The 15,271-nt window shown below is 35.4% G+C and overlaps 2 protein-coding genes across 2 annotated transcripts; one reads left to right on the top strand and one right to left on the bottom strand.

The window, feature by feature from the left end:
* Positions 1–103: 103 nt before the first annotated feature.
* Positions 104–2,156, bottom strand: LOC137965348 (U-box domain-containing protein 1-like). Its single transcript, XM_068811656.1, is given in 2 exon segments — positions 104–149; positions 151–2,156. Coding segments are annotated over 2 exon segments (2,052 nt in total).
* Positions 2,157–13,494: 11,338 nt separating this feature from the next.
* Positions 13,495–14,392, top strand: LOC137965347 (uncharacterized protein At2g29880-like). Its single transcript, XM_068811655.1, has 2 exons — positions 13,495–13,629; positions 13,853–14,392. Exons 1-2 carry the CDS (start codon positions 13,495–13,497, stop codon positions 14,390–14,392), a joined length of 675 nt encoding a protein of 224 aa, XP_068667756.1.
* Positions 14,393–15,271: the final 879 nt, after the last annotated feature.

Genomic DNA, 15,271 nt, shown 5'->3' with positions numbered 1-15,271 from the left:
ATCACCTATCTACTCCATTTCCTTCAGCAGGTAGCTGAGGAATTCCAAATTTCTGTTTATTCTGTATGGTATGACATGTTGATATACATGTAAACTGAAAACTCTACAGAAGCACTTCTTCAAGGTTCTGTTGTTGAAGATGATTGAGATTGAGAGAAGTATCTGTTAAGTATTCTGAGAAGTGCATCAGCTTTTCTTCTGGCTTTCGGTGACCCATTGGACACTAAAGTCCATAGTGAAGGAATACTTTGTGGGTTGAAAAGCAAACGCTTTGCTATGTCTTCTCCATTTTGGCACATACCCAGTAGAAGACTCAACGAATTCTCTTTTCCTTTAGGAGAACCAAACCTCATCAACTCCACGAGAAGAGGCACTAAAGCCTTACTCTCTCTGATCTCTCTCAAACCTTCAGGACATCCTGAAAGAAGAGCCAAAACAGCCAAAGCCTCATCTGTGATCCCTGCTTTATCATCCACCAACAGCTCCACAAGCAAAGGGATCACCCCTGCTGCTACAGCCCTCATCTTGTTGGCTTTATAGAGTCCTAGATTAAAGAGAGCCATGGCAGCATCTCTCTTCCCTGGGGATGTTCCTTCCCTGAGCAATTCAACGAGTCCTAGCATCACGGTAGAATGAGCTCCAATTGTGATTTTACACTCATCTATCATTGACAAGCTGAAGATTGTTGCGGCAGCATTCTCCCTGGCTTCCACGCTCTTTCCTGTCCTCAAGACATCAACTATGCCATCTATTGCACCAGCTTCCATTATGAGAAGCTTGTTGTTGTCAAAGATGGAGAGGTTATGCAAGGTAGTTACTGCATTCTCTTGGGTTCTCTGATCATGGGAACCTAGCAGTGTAACCAGAAATGGAATTGCCCCAGCTTCAGCTATAATCTGGCGATTAATCATGCCAGTTTTGGCCAGGAGTCGTAGCTCAAAAGATGCTTGTCTCCGGATCTCTGTTGACCCAGTTGCAAGTTTCCCCACCAGAAAATCTGCTGTCAGCTTCACAGCATCCACTGCAGATTTGGTAGCAGAAATATGATCAACCGCCTTGTTAACTGAAGAGATTCTGTTACCAAAGCTCTCCTCCTCCGACAAAGCACATGAAGAAGAAGCAGCATCAGCAGCTGCGAGTGAAACATTATTGTCTTGGCACCACTGAGATATTAAGTTCCTAAGAACAAAATTTGGTATTAGGGCTGTGTGAATGAGCTTTCTCCCACTTTTTGGGCATGAATGATGACCAGAGTTGATCCACTGAGCAATGGCATTTCTGTCGTAAGAGTGACCAGAGGATATGATAACAGGATCTTTCATTAAGTCAAGAGTGATTGGGCATCGGAACTCATCAGGTACATTAGGAGCCATGGCATTAGAAGCCAAAGCTCTGTCATGCTTCCACTGATAATCTTGTCTCTTCCCCTCACTGTTGCTATCATCACTGAAAATGAGAGATTTTGAATACTCAACAAGCGAGATGAGATTGTTAAGGTTGGAGACCACCACCAGCCCTCCAGTCCCTGCCTGCTTTTGAATTTCAGTCTCCAGCCGACTTATTTCTTCCTGGTAATCGGATGCACTTCTCAATCCAAGTTCGCAAAACAGTTCCTCAATCCTCTTTCTGTCAATTCCAACCTTGTTACCCATCAGTTGCAACAGCCTTTCCCTTCTCCCACTGTCTCGCGGATCAACAAGCACATTTGATCTCTTCACCTGCCTGTGCAGAAGCTCTACTTGTTCTCGAACATCTGGTGACACGTCGAGCAAGCTGAGGGGGAGGATATCGAGTGCATTTCCCATGTCCTTCACCAACAAATGAAATTCCCTTGTGATGAATTCCGCCTGCAAGAGATTCCATAACGCAGCTCTGCTCTTACAGTTTTGCATCAAAAGCTTAACCCTTCTGATAGTAGAGAAGAGCTCAGTGAGGCAGAGAATAGATGACGGAGGAAGAGGGTTAGCAGGCTCTCGAATCTCTTCAAAGAGAGAGGAAAGAAGCCTGATCCTACGGATCATGGAAGTATTATTAAGTGTTTGTAAGCAAGGGAGTTTGTCTTCAGACAGCACCTCATTGGATATTTGGATCAAGGCCTCCACGAGAGAGGCTGAAGGGAGGAGACCAGAGGTCATAATAGGCGCAGAGGTGTCCATTCAGTTTCTGCTACAGGATTGCTTTCTCCTCCATCAAGCTCTCTCCTTTGTCAAAGCTCAAGAAGTACTAGTATCTGCCCCTTCAATTTTCTGGGTTGTCTGGTAGGAAAATATTTAACTAATGCAGATTTTGATCCTTTAGTGTTTGTGAGTTAGTGGAGTGTGAAAGGGGCAGAAGGAAGGCTTCTGGGTTGCTTCCACTTGGAGGAATAAGAAGGGTCGTTGGGTTGGTTAACCGGGTAGGATGGATATATCTAATACACAAGTCAAAATTTGTTCGGTTGGACGTTGCATGCTTCCAATTAGATCAGTCCAAAGCGATGAAGATGCCTTACTAGGAAACGTTTCTGAGTTTATATATTATCTGCTTTGAACATTTCAACAATCGGGTCTAATGGAGGAAAGAAATTTCTAATAGAAAAGGGATAACTCATAACACATAATTATAACAGCTAACAAAAATTTAAACTATAATAACAATTAAAAGTATTAAAAAGACGACTTGGTCATATACACCTAGGATTTATACGGTTGATAGTTATGGGTGAGTGCAAGTGGGGTTCTGATTGGGTTTTTGAAAACCCATTCCCACCTATGAACTTGATCTAAAACTATCCCACAATAGGGGTGTCTATTTTACCTATTTACCTAATTTTTTTGTCATTTATTAAATAAAAACATAATAAAATTTTTACTTGATTAGGCCTTCAAATAATTTTACATTTTCCCATTTACTATTTATTAAATGAAACAAAAAATGGGTCTATTAGTCGCTTACCCAAATATATATGTGTATACATATATACATACATACACGATTGATCCAATACGAAAAACAATTTGGTGCAAAACATGCGAAACGACTAGCTCAACCGTCCGATCACTATCTCATGATCGGATGACTGAGATAGCCGTTTCACATGTTTCACACCAAATGGTTTTTCGTGATTTTTATATTTTTCTATGATTTTATAAATATTTAAATTATTTCTATTATTATTCCATTCATTTATCCAATTATCCATTCTATTATTCAATAAGTAGGTAAATAAACACTATATGGAATAATTTATATATGATAATAAAATATATCAATATGATGTTTATAGATGGAATAATATATGGGTTTGAAAATCTAATTATACCACTCTTATGATAATTTTTTTGTTGAAAAATGGACAAATTTTTAGGTCAAGTTTAGGGTGGAGATAGAAAATAATAAATTTAAAATAAAAATTATTTAGCTTAATTTGTTGTACAATCCATGTATACATCTAATAAAAATAGTATTTATTTATTTTCTTATTAAACTTGTTAAATCTTAGGTTAATGTAGTTTTAGTAACTTTTGAGTGAAAGGGTGAAGATAAAGGAAGAAGAGAAGGAGAGAAGAGGAGGAGAAGAGCTTGAAGGTGAGGTGGAAAGAGAAAGTGCTTGAGTGGAAGACTAGGGTTTTCAGATTATTTTCTAATCCTCTCTCTTAACCTTTATGTAATGATTCACAAATAAATTATTACATGACTACCCTTGAACTACATTATCAATTTACTCACTTCATGTGCCATCGTCCTGTATTCAGCCTCAACACTAGATCTTGTAACTAAATTCTCTTTCTTGTACATTCAAGTTACTAGGTTACTTCCAACAAAAGTATAGTGGCTAGAGGTAGATTTTTGGTCATCTAGAGATCTTACCCATTCAATATAAGCAAAACCTTCAATATTAGTATGACCTCACTTGTATAAGAGTCCCTAACTAGGAGCTTTTTTAAAGTACCGGAGGATCCATTCTAGAGTTTGCCAGAGAAAACTTTGAGGCTTACGAATGTACTGGCTAACAATGGTTACTGCAAAAGAGTATTAGGTCAAGTTACTATGAGATATATCAAATTTCCTATTAGCTTTTGGTACTTTCCTACGACTACATCTTCTCTAGAACTAACACATAATTTTACATCAGTGTCCATCAGGGTGTTAGTAGAACGACAACCCAACATACATATATCATCAAGTAGATCAAACACATATTTTTTTTGTGATATAATAATACCTTGCCCGCATTGCAACACTTTCATTCCAAGGAAGTATTTGAGTTGGTCCAAGTCTTTGTCATAAATTCCATACATAGATTTTCTTCACTTGGTTAATATTCTCCATATTACTTCCAGTAATAATAATATCAATGACATACAGAGCTAGAAGAACAACTCCCTTGTTAGTATGTTTGACAAAAATCAAGTGAACCATACATCTTGTAAATCCAAACCAGAGCATTGCTCGACTGAACTTATCAAACCAAGCTCTTGGTGGTTGTTTCAACCCATACAAGGGTTTTTGTAATCTACACATTGACTCCCCTCAATCACAAACCCAGGTAGTTGATTCATATAAATTTTCTCCTTAATATCACTATTAAGAAATACATTTTTTACATCTTGATATACAAACCATTGAGAATTTGCAACAAGGGAGAAATAAATTTGTCATGTAAAAAATCTAACTCATAGAACATTGGACATGACGCTCCTTTAATTGGTAATTATTTTTTTGACTACTTACATTATTTTAACATTCTTATACCTGTCATATTATCATACTCTCAAGGAAATACTCTCAAGTATACAAAAGTAAACACACTTTAAATGGCCTAGTGTCAGACTCCATACTTTACATCATACATACTTGTATATGTTTCAAATATCCTAGGTACAGACTTTCCAAGTATAACTTAAAAACATATAATTGTCTAACAATCTTGTTAGAAGATGGGCCCAAGCCCACATGACCAAGGAAGATCTACATATCCAAGTGTGTTTGAAGATGGACCCAAACCCATAAGATATGGATCCACCATGATCAAACGAGCTGGTGGGACCCACTATGATCACGTGAGGTGGCACTATGAGTCTTACACAATAAGAAGTCTTACACAAGAAGAAGTCTTACAGAGCTACAATTATTATGGAAGGAGGTCTCACAAAAGAATTTCAGTTTAAAGGTGTTTTAGTCATGTTAGTCTTCTATTTATATTGAGTTATTTAATTATGCTAGGACTTATCTTTAAGTGTTAGAGTTTGTGTGTAATTGGGACAAAGGTAGTTTAATTGTAGTTGGACTCTACTACTTTCCTCTATTATAAATAGAGGTTCATGTACTTTGATTATAATAAGTCAATGAAGTATTTCTCTTTTCCATAAATTCAACATGGTATCAGAGTAGGTTGTGTGAGTTGACTCGGTCAACCCATAGAGATAATGTGATCCTCTGATCTATTATCTCTAGCAGTTTAGGTTCGTATTTATCTTTTTTTCAGTCCTTATATACGTTTTCACCTCTATACTGAGCTTTTCATATTGCAAATTATATATTGAAGGAAAGATATTTGAGTATAATTTCCAAGGAAAATGGATTTTTTCCGATCGGAGTTATCTAAAAAGAGAAATCGATATTTGAAGCAGCGAAGGTTCAACTTCCGAGCTATTTTATGATATCAAGAATGAGACTTTATATGGAGAATTATATATCACAAGAAAGATATATAAGTCTAGTTTCTTTCCTATTCAAAAAATTCTCGATCTGAGTTTTTTATATGGAGATATTGATCTTGGAAGAGTCTATGGTAATGCTGGCAAAAAGGAGAATGATTACTTAGTTTAACTAGATTATAGAGACCAAAGTCTATCAGATTATACATTTCAATAGAAGTATATTTTATGAAGAGAAGTTATACTTGGATAAAAGGTATTTAAGTCTATTTCTATAAGGATAAAGTTTCATATCAATCTAATCTATATTTAATGATATATTCACATTGGAAGAATCAAAGGTCATGTTGGTATCCTGTTGTATTGAAAAATCCGAATTTAAGCCAAATTATTTCATGCATCGTTATTACTCTTAAAGATTTTCATTATTTATCAGTTATCTACTGCTATACTACTGCAAATTTGGTACATGTTATTGGGCATTGGTTCATTGCGGTTATTGTGTCTCTTTGATTGAGATATTATTATGAAAGAAGGACTCCTCGATTGCTATCTATTGTCAACATTGGTTATCCTGATGAAGATTTGAATAAAGAACATTGTGGCCCCATCATCTTTTCTTCCTTTGATTCCCATTATCATGTTATTATTATTGTTATTACTACATCTATATTATTTGGTTCAAGTTGGGATCACTGCCATTACCTTCAAGCTTGAGGGGGGAGAAGTAGAAGTAGAAGTACAAGAAAGAGGTATTTTATATGTTGTGATAATTTTAATGTGACAAAAATATTCAAGAAAAGGGGGAGCACAAAGATGAAGCTTTTGCATCCAAAAAGAAATGTTTGCAGCAAAGAAAATTGAAGACCAAGAATCCCGGCTCGCAATAATAATTGTGGTAATTATTGGTGATACTTGACTCGACTCAACTCAATTATATTTCTTAGGCTGGATTATTATTTTGAAGTATTCGCAACATATTCCTTGGTCAACATACTCGCATTAGATTATTTCATGGGTCATTTTACAAGGATTTTTATTATTTTGGTTCGTGTTATATGGGCCCAGGCCCATTTCAGCTGAAGCTATTGTGTCTCTTTGGATCAGACATTATTATTAAATAAGTGGTGGCCTCAACATCCTAACTTCCTCTTTACCCATTACCTATTGGTTATTTAACAACCTTACTCCTACCATCCTTTATTTGACTCTCACATACCTCTTTGGGCCAACCTTTTGCGTGTTGCTTCGGTTGGGAGTTTAAGTCCATACATATATACATATGGGTGTTTTAAGTCCATTGAGAGTTTTTATATATATATATATATACCCATGAGTGTTTTATCTCCGTCTTGTGAATGACAGACACTACCCATTTATCACGTTTGAGAGTCGGTGCCCGTGGAGGGACACGGTGATGGAGGAGTTTTACTACACTTATGAGCATTGCGTATAGACTCACTACCTACGAAAGATAGGAGTGCCACTACCTGCCAATGATAGGACTGTGCCCTACATCCAACATGGGTTATGACTGGAGTATAGAGCGATGTCATATGACTTGGAGTGATTTTACTCTCACTTACTTATGCCAGTTGGGCCTCATGGAAGAGAGCACCAGCGTGAGGGGGAGTGTTGGAAGATATGGAGGACTGCCATTTTATATGAGAAGATCCTATACATCATTTGCATCAAGCTGGGAATTCATGATTCTCTCACCCCCAGCTTGAGGGGGAGTGTTGGAAGATGGGCCTAAGCCCACACAACCAAGGAAGACCCACATATCTAAGTGTATTGGAAGATGAGTCAAAGCCCATAAGATATGGACCCACCATGATCACACGAGCTGGTGGGACTCACCATGATCACGTGAGGTGGCATTATGAGTCTTACACAATAAGAAGTCTTACACAAGAAAAAGTCTTACAGAGCTAAAATTATTATGGAAGGAGATCTCAGAAAAGAATTTCAGTTTAAAGGTGTTTTAGTCATGTTAGTTTTCTATTTATATTGGGTTATTTAATTATGCTAAGACTTATCTTTAAGTATTAGAGTTTGTGTGTAATTGGGACAAAGGTAGTTTAATTGTAGTTGAACTCTACTACTTTCCTCTATTATAAATAGAGGTTCATGTACTTTGATTATAATAAGTCAATGAAGTATTTCTCTTTTTCATAAATTTAACAATCTTAAACTCTTACACCTATTTGATCTCCTACTTATGACTCCTTAGGTATTTTCGCCCGTGTGTGAAGCAAGCTACCCAACTCCCTTATTCCCTTGAAAAAGTAACCGCATAGGAGAGTGAGCTATGGCCAAAATGTCCTATTCTTGGTCACAAAAAAAAAACTTCAGAATCAAATAGGACTTTCAAAATATTATTTATCATTACAGAAGATGGCACATATTCAAAACTAAAACTTCTACATGCTTTTATAAAATTTTACCATTTAACCCAACTTATAATTCCTGCATATCTCAACCATAAGACAATTTTATATATACACACATGCAAGTATAATTCCATTAACACCATGGGTACTGTCTAATAATAACATCAACCCAACATTAGATATTTCATGAAAATTAATTAGCATAAACGTGAATCCTATTCATCCTCAGCTTTTCAATTGTACAAATATATATGCCACTAGATCTTGTGAAATATATAATTTTTTATAGCACTATCTCATGATATGCCCTCGTTGAATACTCAACCAGGTCCATACTCCTCACTAATTTGAAGCGTCTTGCCCTCTACTTGGGTCCTTATTATACTCGTGTTTACAACTTGTATAAACTTTCCATTCCTTATTCTTAATTAACGTTTTTCTCATGTACTTGTATTCTTTTACACACATAATCTTGTTGATTGTTCAACAATATCTCTACCTCTCAAAAATCTTAAAGGAGAAACAAATCGCAAGGGCTTCCTCTTACAAGTTGTAATCTAGGTGTCTTGATATAATTACACAAATCAATTCAAAATAGAGTTCAATCGTTCAAAAAAGAGAGCTGGACAAAAGTCTCACATTGAATTATGGAAGAGAATCAATTAGGGTTCCCTCTTTCTTGTATTTATAACATGAAGACAGTAATACCCTAATCCTCTTACACCCATGGAGATAAAATTCTATAAGAAAATACTTTCTTGAAAACCTATGTGAATAGTAATTACATCTTCTAACACTAGTTTCATACAAATAACCTCCATATTCAAGCAAAAGTCAAACAATGATCAAGATTTACATACTATAGAATAAAGTAGAGAAGACATGGAAGATGGTCCAATAAGGCAGCTTGACATTCCTTCGTACCAAAATCCAACATAAAGAAACTTTGGCCACAATAGCATGAGCATATAATTAAATGCCTAATTGTAAGTTTGGGTGAGGAACAAACCTAGAGGGGGTGAGTAGTTTGTTAATTTTTTCTCTTAATTTTAACTCTATTTGCTTAATTATTGCATGCATATTAGTTCTTTCGATTCATTCAATGTGCACAAATTAATTTTACAGTTTATGTTTATGCACAATGATTAGATTACAAGTGGAAGAAATCTCACGAAAACACACACAAGATTTTCAGGTAGTTCACAATCTTTCTCATTAAAATTGTTAGGAAAGAATTCGAGGGAGAAAATTATTATCTGATGTGAACTAATGAATAGAAATTAAAATTTTATTTTTATTAGGAACTTAGAGAGTGTATTAAGATGAATAAAAGAAGAACGACAAGCAGAGAATTATACTTGTTCACAAGATCTAATGGGTAACAAATTACCATTTCCTATCATTACTCTATTTTATCCATGATGAGGAGAGAGAGAGATAACAAATTACCTTAAGGGGGGGGTTTAGTCAACTTGATGCAAGAGATGAACTTCAGCCGCATTACTCAATTCTTCTCTTGATGTCAATAGTGGAGTACCAGCATCTGATTCAGGTTGTGAATCAAATGAATCCAAAATCATCTCCACGGTTTAATTTTGGGAATCCGGATTCAGCAGTATATTGCAAATCATCCAGATGAAGCAGGCGCTACATTTCAAATAGGGGTGGTTTCAAACCGAGCGGTTTGAGTTCGGCTTGGTGCCGGCTCGGTTCGATTCGTTATCTATCGAACTTGAGCCGAGCTTGACCAAAGCTAGGTTCGGTTTGTCGGCTCGCGATCCGGCTCGAGGTGAGTTGGGATTGGGGGAGCAGGAGCGAGAGCGAGGGGGGGGGGGGGGGGGGGGGAATTTTTCCTCCCCTCGTCGCCGCTGAGCCCCTCCCGTCGGCTGTTGTCGCCGCCTCTACCGTCATCGACAGCTGCTCACCGGTTGCCTCTGTGGCCGTCCGTTCAATTTCTTCCTCTACTCGCCGTCGCCTCTGTTTCCGTCGTCATCACTTCCGTCACCGCCGCTTTCGTTGCCACCGTCGCAACCGTCATCCCCGACGACAGGTCCTCCTCGACGTCGTAACCCCCTTCCCTCTGCGTTGTCTCGGCAGAAAACTTGAACCAGTAGGTTAAGGGGAGAAATTAGGGGAGAAATGATCTCCCCCCTCCCCAGCGCGAAGATGATTTCGCACGTGCGATTTTGCACCAGTGAGATCATAAAGTAAAAAAAAATTCCTTAAACTCTCCTGCCTCTTGAAAAAAATTAAAAATACATTTTATAGAAATAAGTTTCTATGATGTCTCATGTTTTTTTTAAACAATTTTCTAATTAAAAATTCTTATTAAAAATCATATAATTTTCTAAGTAAGATTTTCCTACCAAGATGGGGTAGAAAACTGTATAGAATTTTTTTGAATAAGTATATAACAGTTGATGCTGTAATAGCATGAAGTAATTTTCATTGCAATTTTGTGTTTGATATTTTATTTGATTAAAAATTTATCGATAAGTATAATAATATATTAGATTGATTATTAATTTTTATTTATATCCCTAGAAGAGGAAATAAAAGGTCCATTTAACTATCCTAAGAAAATTTTAAAATATTTCTTGTAATTTTCTAATAAGTCACTAATAGTAATAAGATTTTATTTAAAGGTTTGTTTTGGGAATATGTATCATAGGAAAATATTTCTAGTTTTTCCTAGAATATAAATTTTCATCTAGGGGCACTAAGGAGGCCATAGTAAATTTATGGCCAGGTTCAAAAATTACCAAACAAGCTAGACAACAATTGGAGTAAAAAAGAATCATATTGGTGCATTTTAATCCATTATTGAAATTCAATCCTGAACCTCCCCTATCATTTTTTTTAAATGTATGCATAATTTTATATATAATTTATTCGAAGCCACCCCTACGTGCGAGATCATAAACAAGGAAAAAACACTCTTTGTCCCTTCTTCATGGCTCTTGAAGAAATTGAAAAGATATTTTAGTAAAAATACGTTTCTAGAGACTATTAGTGGTGTTTTCAATAAATGTTGAAAAGACATTTTTAGTAGAAATATAGGGACAATTAGTGCCTCATGTTTTTTGAAAATATTTTTCTAATTATAAATTCTTGTTAAAAATCATATAACTTTCTAAGTAAGATTTTCTTGCCAAGATGGGCTAGAAAACCATATAGAAAATTTTTGAATAAGTATTTGACAGTTGATGATATAATCCTTTTAGCATGAGGCAATTTTCATAGCAATTCTGTGTTTGACATTTTATTTGATTAAAAATTTATCGATAAGTATAATAATATATTAGATTAATTATTAATTATTATTTATTTCCTTAGAAAAGGTAATAAGAGGTCCATTTAACTTTCCTCAGAAAAATTTAAAATATTTCTTGTAATTTTCTAGTAAGTCTCTAATAATAATAGGATTTTATTTAAAGGATTTATAGTTTTTATTTGGGTGATTGTAAATTCATAGTGATATTTCATTTAATTTTGTTATGTTTGATTATTGTGTGGAATTTATTCATAATTTTATGCATTGTATGGAGTGTATAAACAATTTCATGGAGTGTTTATGGAATATATAGACAATTTTATGGAGTGTTTACGCTGGTATTATGTATATAGATTATGCCCAATTTTTCAGTAGAGGTCATGCTGAATTTTATATAAGTATTATATACATAGATTATGCTCAATTTTAAGTAGAGGTCATACCCAATCTTATACATGTATTATATATATAGGTTATGCCCAATTTTATGTAGAGGTCATACCCAATTTTATGTAAAATATATGTGTAATTTTATATACAATTTATTTTATATATATTTTTTGAAAAGTTTTAAATGTATGTTGAAGCTCAAGCTCGAGCTCGGTTAAAATTTTTGGGCTCGAGTTCGATAACAATTTTAGGCTCGAGACGAGGTTCGGCTCGAAGCTCGGCTCAAAATATTTAAATCAAGCTCAGTTTGAACATAGGCAGGTTCGGGCTCGACTCGGCTCGATGCCACCCTAGTTTCAAACCCTCATCAATTTTTTTCGGTCTCTCTCTTGCACCCTCTCTCTCTTGGTCTCCTCCTTCTCTCGCCTCTTATGCCTCCGAATAATTTTTCCTCCCTCTCTCGGCCTCCATCTCCCTTCTCCCTTTTCCCTCTCACTTCTCCCTTCTCCCTCTTGGCCTCGCTTTCCCTTTTCCTTCTCGCTACGAACGTCCTCTCGGCCTCCTTCTTTCTCCCTCTCCCTCTTGGCCTCGCTTTCCCTTTTCCTTCTCGCTACGAACGTCCTCTCGGCCTCCCTTTCTTCTCCCTCTCTTCTCCCTCTTAGCCTCCTACTCCCTTCTCCCTGTTGCTACTTTCCCCCCCCAAAATTCCTCTTGATTTCGTTCGATTTTCCCCATTTCGATTTTGATTTTCTTCGATTTTCAACATTTTAGCGTCGATTTCTTCTATTCTACTTCGATTCGGATTCGATTTCATCCTTCAGCTTCGGTTTTTTCCAAATTTCAGAAGGTAAGCCTAAACCCTTTTTTTTCAATTAATTTAGTGTTGTATTTGATTTAATTTTAATTTTTGTGCATAATTTGTATTGATTGTTGCATAATTGTGGGATTTAGGTTAGGGTTTATGGTATTTATGGTTCACTTTCTTCTTTATAGGGTTTAGTCTTGGGATTAGGTTAGGGTTTAGTGTATTTAGGGTTTAGTGCTTGGTATTTAAGGGTTTAAGGTTTATGGTTTATTTTTAGGGTTTAGGGTTTTTTTTAAATTTTTTTTAGGGTTCTAGGTTTTTGGGGTGATAGGGTTTAAGGTTTGGGGTTTGGGGCTTTTAAGGTTTTTAAGGTCTAGGGTTTAGGGTTTAAGTTCTGGATTTAGGGTTAGGGTTTTTTTCAAACATTTTTAGGGTTCTCAGTTTTGGGGTGCTAGGGTTAGGTTTAGGGTCTGGGACTTTTAGGGTTTTTAAAGTCTAGGTTTAGGGTTTAGGTTATGGAATTAGGGATTAGGGTTAATAGGGTTGAGGGTTTACTGTTCTTTTTAATTTTTTTTAGAGTTCTAGGTTAGGGTTTATAATTTGGGGTGTTTAGTCCAGTTCAAACAAGTCTGAATCGCTTACAAGGGCATCCATTAGTCAACGAAACCCGACCCCCATCACTGATGAGGTACAATTCATATTGATTGCAAAGAAATATGAAGCTCTACGTGGGGTGTTCGGTGAATTTGGATTTGATGTGTGTGTTTTTGCATTGCTTAGTGGATCTACAATGGAAATAGTTTGATTAATTTTGAAATGTTTTAGAATATTGTTGAAATTTTTTGAAGTGATATGGAATGATTTTCCCATGTGGTGAGGAGATTCAGGTGTTTTAAATATCTACCACATGGTATTTTATTTTTTGTGGTTTGTGTTTCCGTGACGTTTGATAAAGTTTTTTTCCATGAGGACCATCTTGGATTTAGATTATAGATGGCTGTAAGAAGACAACCAACTGTTCGATCATATGACATCTGGACCTTCGAAAAAGATAGCAAAATGCTCGATCTCTTTGTCGAGCAGGTCAATATAAGGAACAAGTTGCCCAATGGGGTTTGGAAGCATGAGGTATATATGGACTGTGTCAATAAGTTCAATGAAGATGCAGTCAATAAAAACATTGTAGAACAACTCAATAATCGAACAAGATCATGGAAGAAAACATACCAAATGGTAATGAGCTGTCTCAACACTAGTGGGTTTGGTAGGGATACAACCACACAACGAGTTGCTGCATGTCATTATGTATGGCAAGACTACATAAATGTCAATAAATTATGATGTACTGTAGAGAGATGCTGAAGGCTATAGACGTGAAGGCTGCCCCCTTTACGACAAATTGGCTTTGGTAGTGGGAATCTCAATAGCCATGGGGACAACAAGTATAATTTCTTTAGATGTGGGCGATGAACTCCTCCGTGAGTCGGATCCTGTCCTGATGGACGAGCTCGAGGATGTCGATGTAGTTAGGGAAACTCCATCGCCATTCATTAGCGGAAATGAGTCGACAAGTGAGCAATCTCGAAGAAATAACCCGTCATCTTCAAGTCGTCATAGAAAGAGAAGCGAATTGTCCATTGAGGATACTAGTAAATTCATTGATGTAGTTAACCGTATCACTCAGGCATTGAATGATGTTATGAAGGCTAAAGAGGGTGACGTTGAAAGAGATTGGGTCAAAGCCCGCAGGGAAATCCCGGACCTGTCAGACAACATGAAGTATTGCGCTCCTAAATGGTTGGATACGCCAAGCAAGAAGGTAATGTTTATGGAGATGACGGTGGAAGAACGGGTTGAGTGGCTTAAATATTGTGCAAGAAAATATTTGTAATGCGTTTTAAGTACACTATCTTCTTTGGGAAGATTGTTATGTATTAATGACGATGTTTGAATTATGATGTTGCAAGATTTATCAGTATGGTTAATTAAAGATTTCCATGGCTATGAATATGATTGTTGAGTATGGATAAATAGGTTATGATTGAAGATTGATGTTTATTTGTGTTTATGACTTTTAGGAAGAAATATGACGTTTAGGCAATTGAATTTACAGATTTCCATGGCTATTATGACAGATGAAGAAAATGTTGTAACTTTTGTTGGATTGATGGTTGTATCTTATTGATTTTAAACATGTGTCTTTCTTATGTAATAAACTTATAACTTGATGATTTTAATATTAAAGGCACGCACTTGTTATTAGTATAACCTTTCTTAGGTTATTAATAAAGTTTTATATTTATTTATTTATTATTTATATTAAATTTTATTACTATATTAAACTAGATATTTAAGTTTGGTAAATAAAATATAGTTACATTTGATCAATTAATTATTTTTAATTTTGTAAAAAAATATTATTAATTAATAACCACGTAAAAAATCCTTCTTGTGTTATTACTAAAATATTTATTTATTTATTTATTATATTTATTTTTTAATTACTGTATTATATTAGTGATTTAATAGTTTCAATTAAAATATTATTAAATCAAGCATTTGATCAATTATTTTGGTTTAATTAACCCATTTTTAATTAATAAAATCAAATGTTTTAAATTTAAGGAAAAAAATTATTAATTAACAATATGTAAACATATATAGTGTGTTAAAGTTATGATATGATCAATTTTTCCTATTTAATCATTCCCTTTTAAGTTTAAGTATGTCATATATTATTAATAAATTAATAACTGAACTTATTACATTC

The sequence above is a fragment of the Aristolochia californica genome, unplaced genomic scaffold, assembly GCF_029961685.1.
Source record: "Aristolochia californica isolate CCGP_79_NKW_82.1479 unplaced genomic scaffold, dmAriCali1.0.hap1 SCAF_5, whole genome shotgun sequence".
NCBI lineage: Eukaryota > Viridiplantae > Streptophyta > Magnoliopsida > Piperales > Aristolochiaceae > Aristolochia > Aristolochia californica.
Note: the sequence above shows the minus strand (reverse complement) of the source record. Positions and strands in the feature narration are given on the sequence as shown.

Excerpts from the sequence above, each read along its gene's own strand:
- LOC137965347 (XM_068811655.1), top strand. The coding sequence starts at position 13,495 with ATGGCTGTAAGAAGACAACCAACTGTTCGATCATATGACATCTGGACC. Across the intron at positions 13,630-13,852 it reads ATGGGGTTTGGAAGCATGAG|AGAGATGCTGAAGGCTATAG; the intron begins GTATATATGGAC and ends GATGTACTGTAG.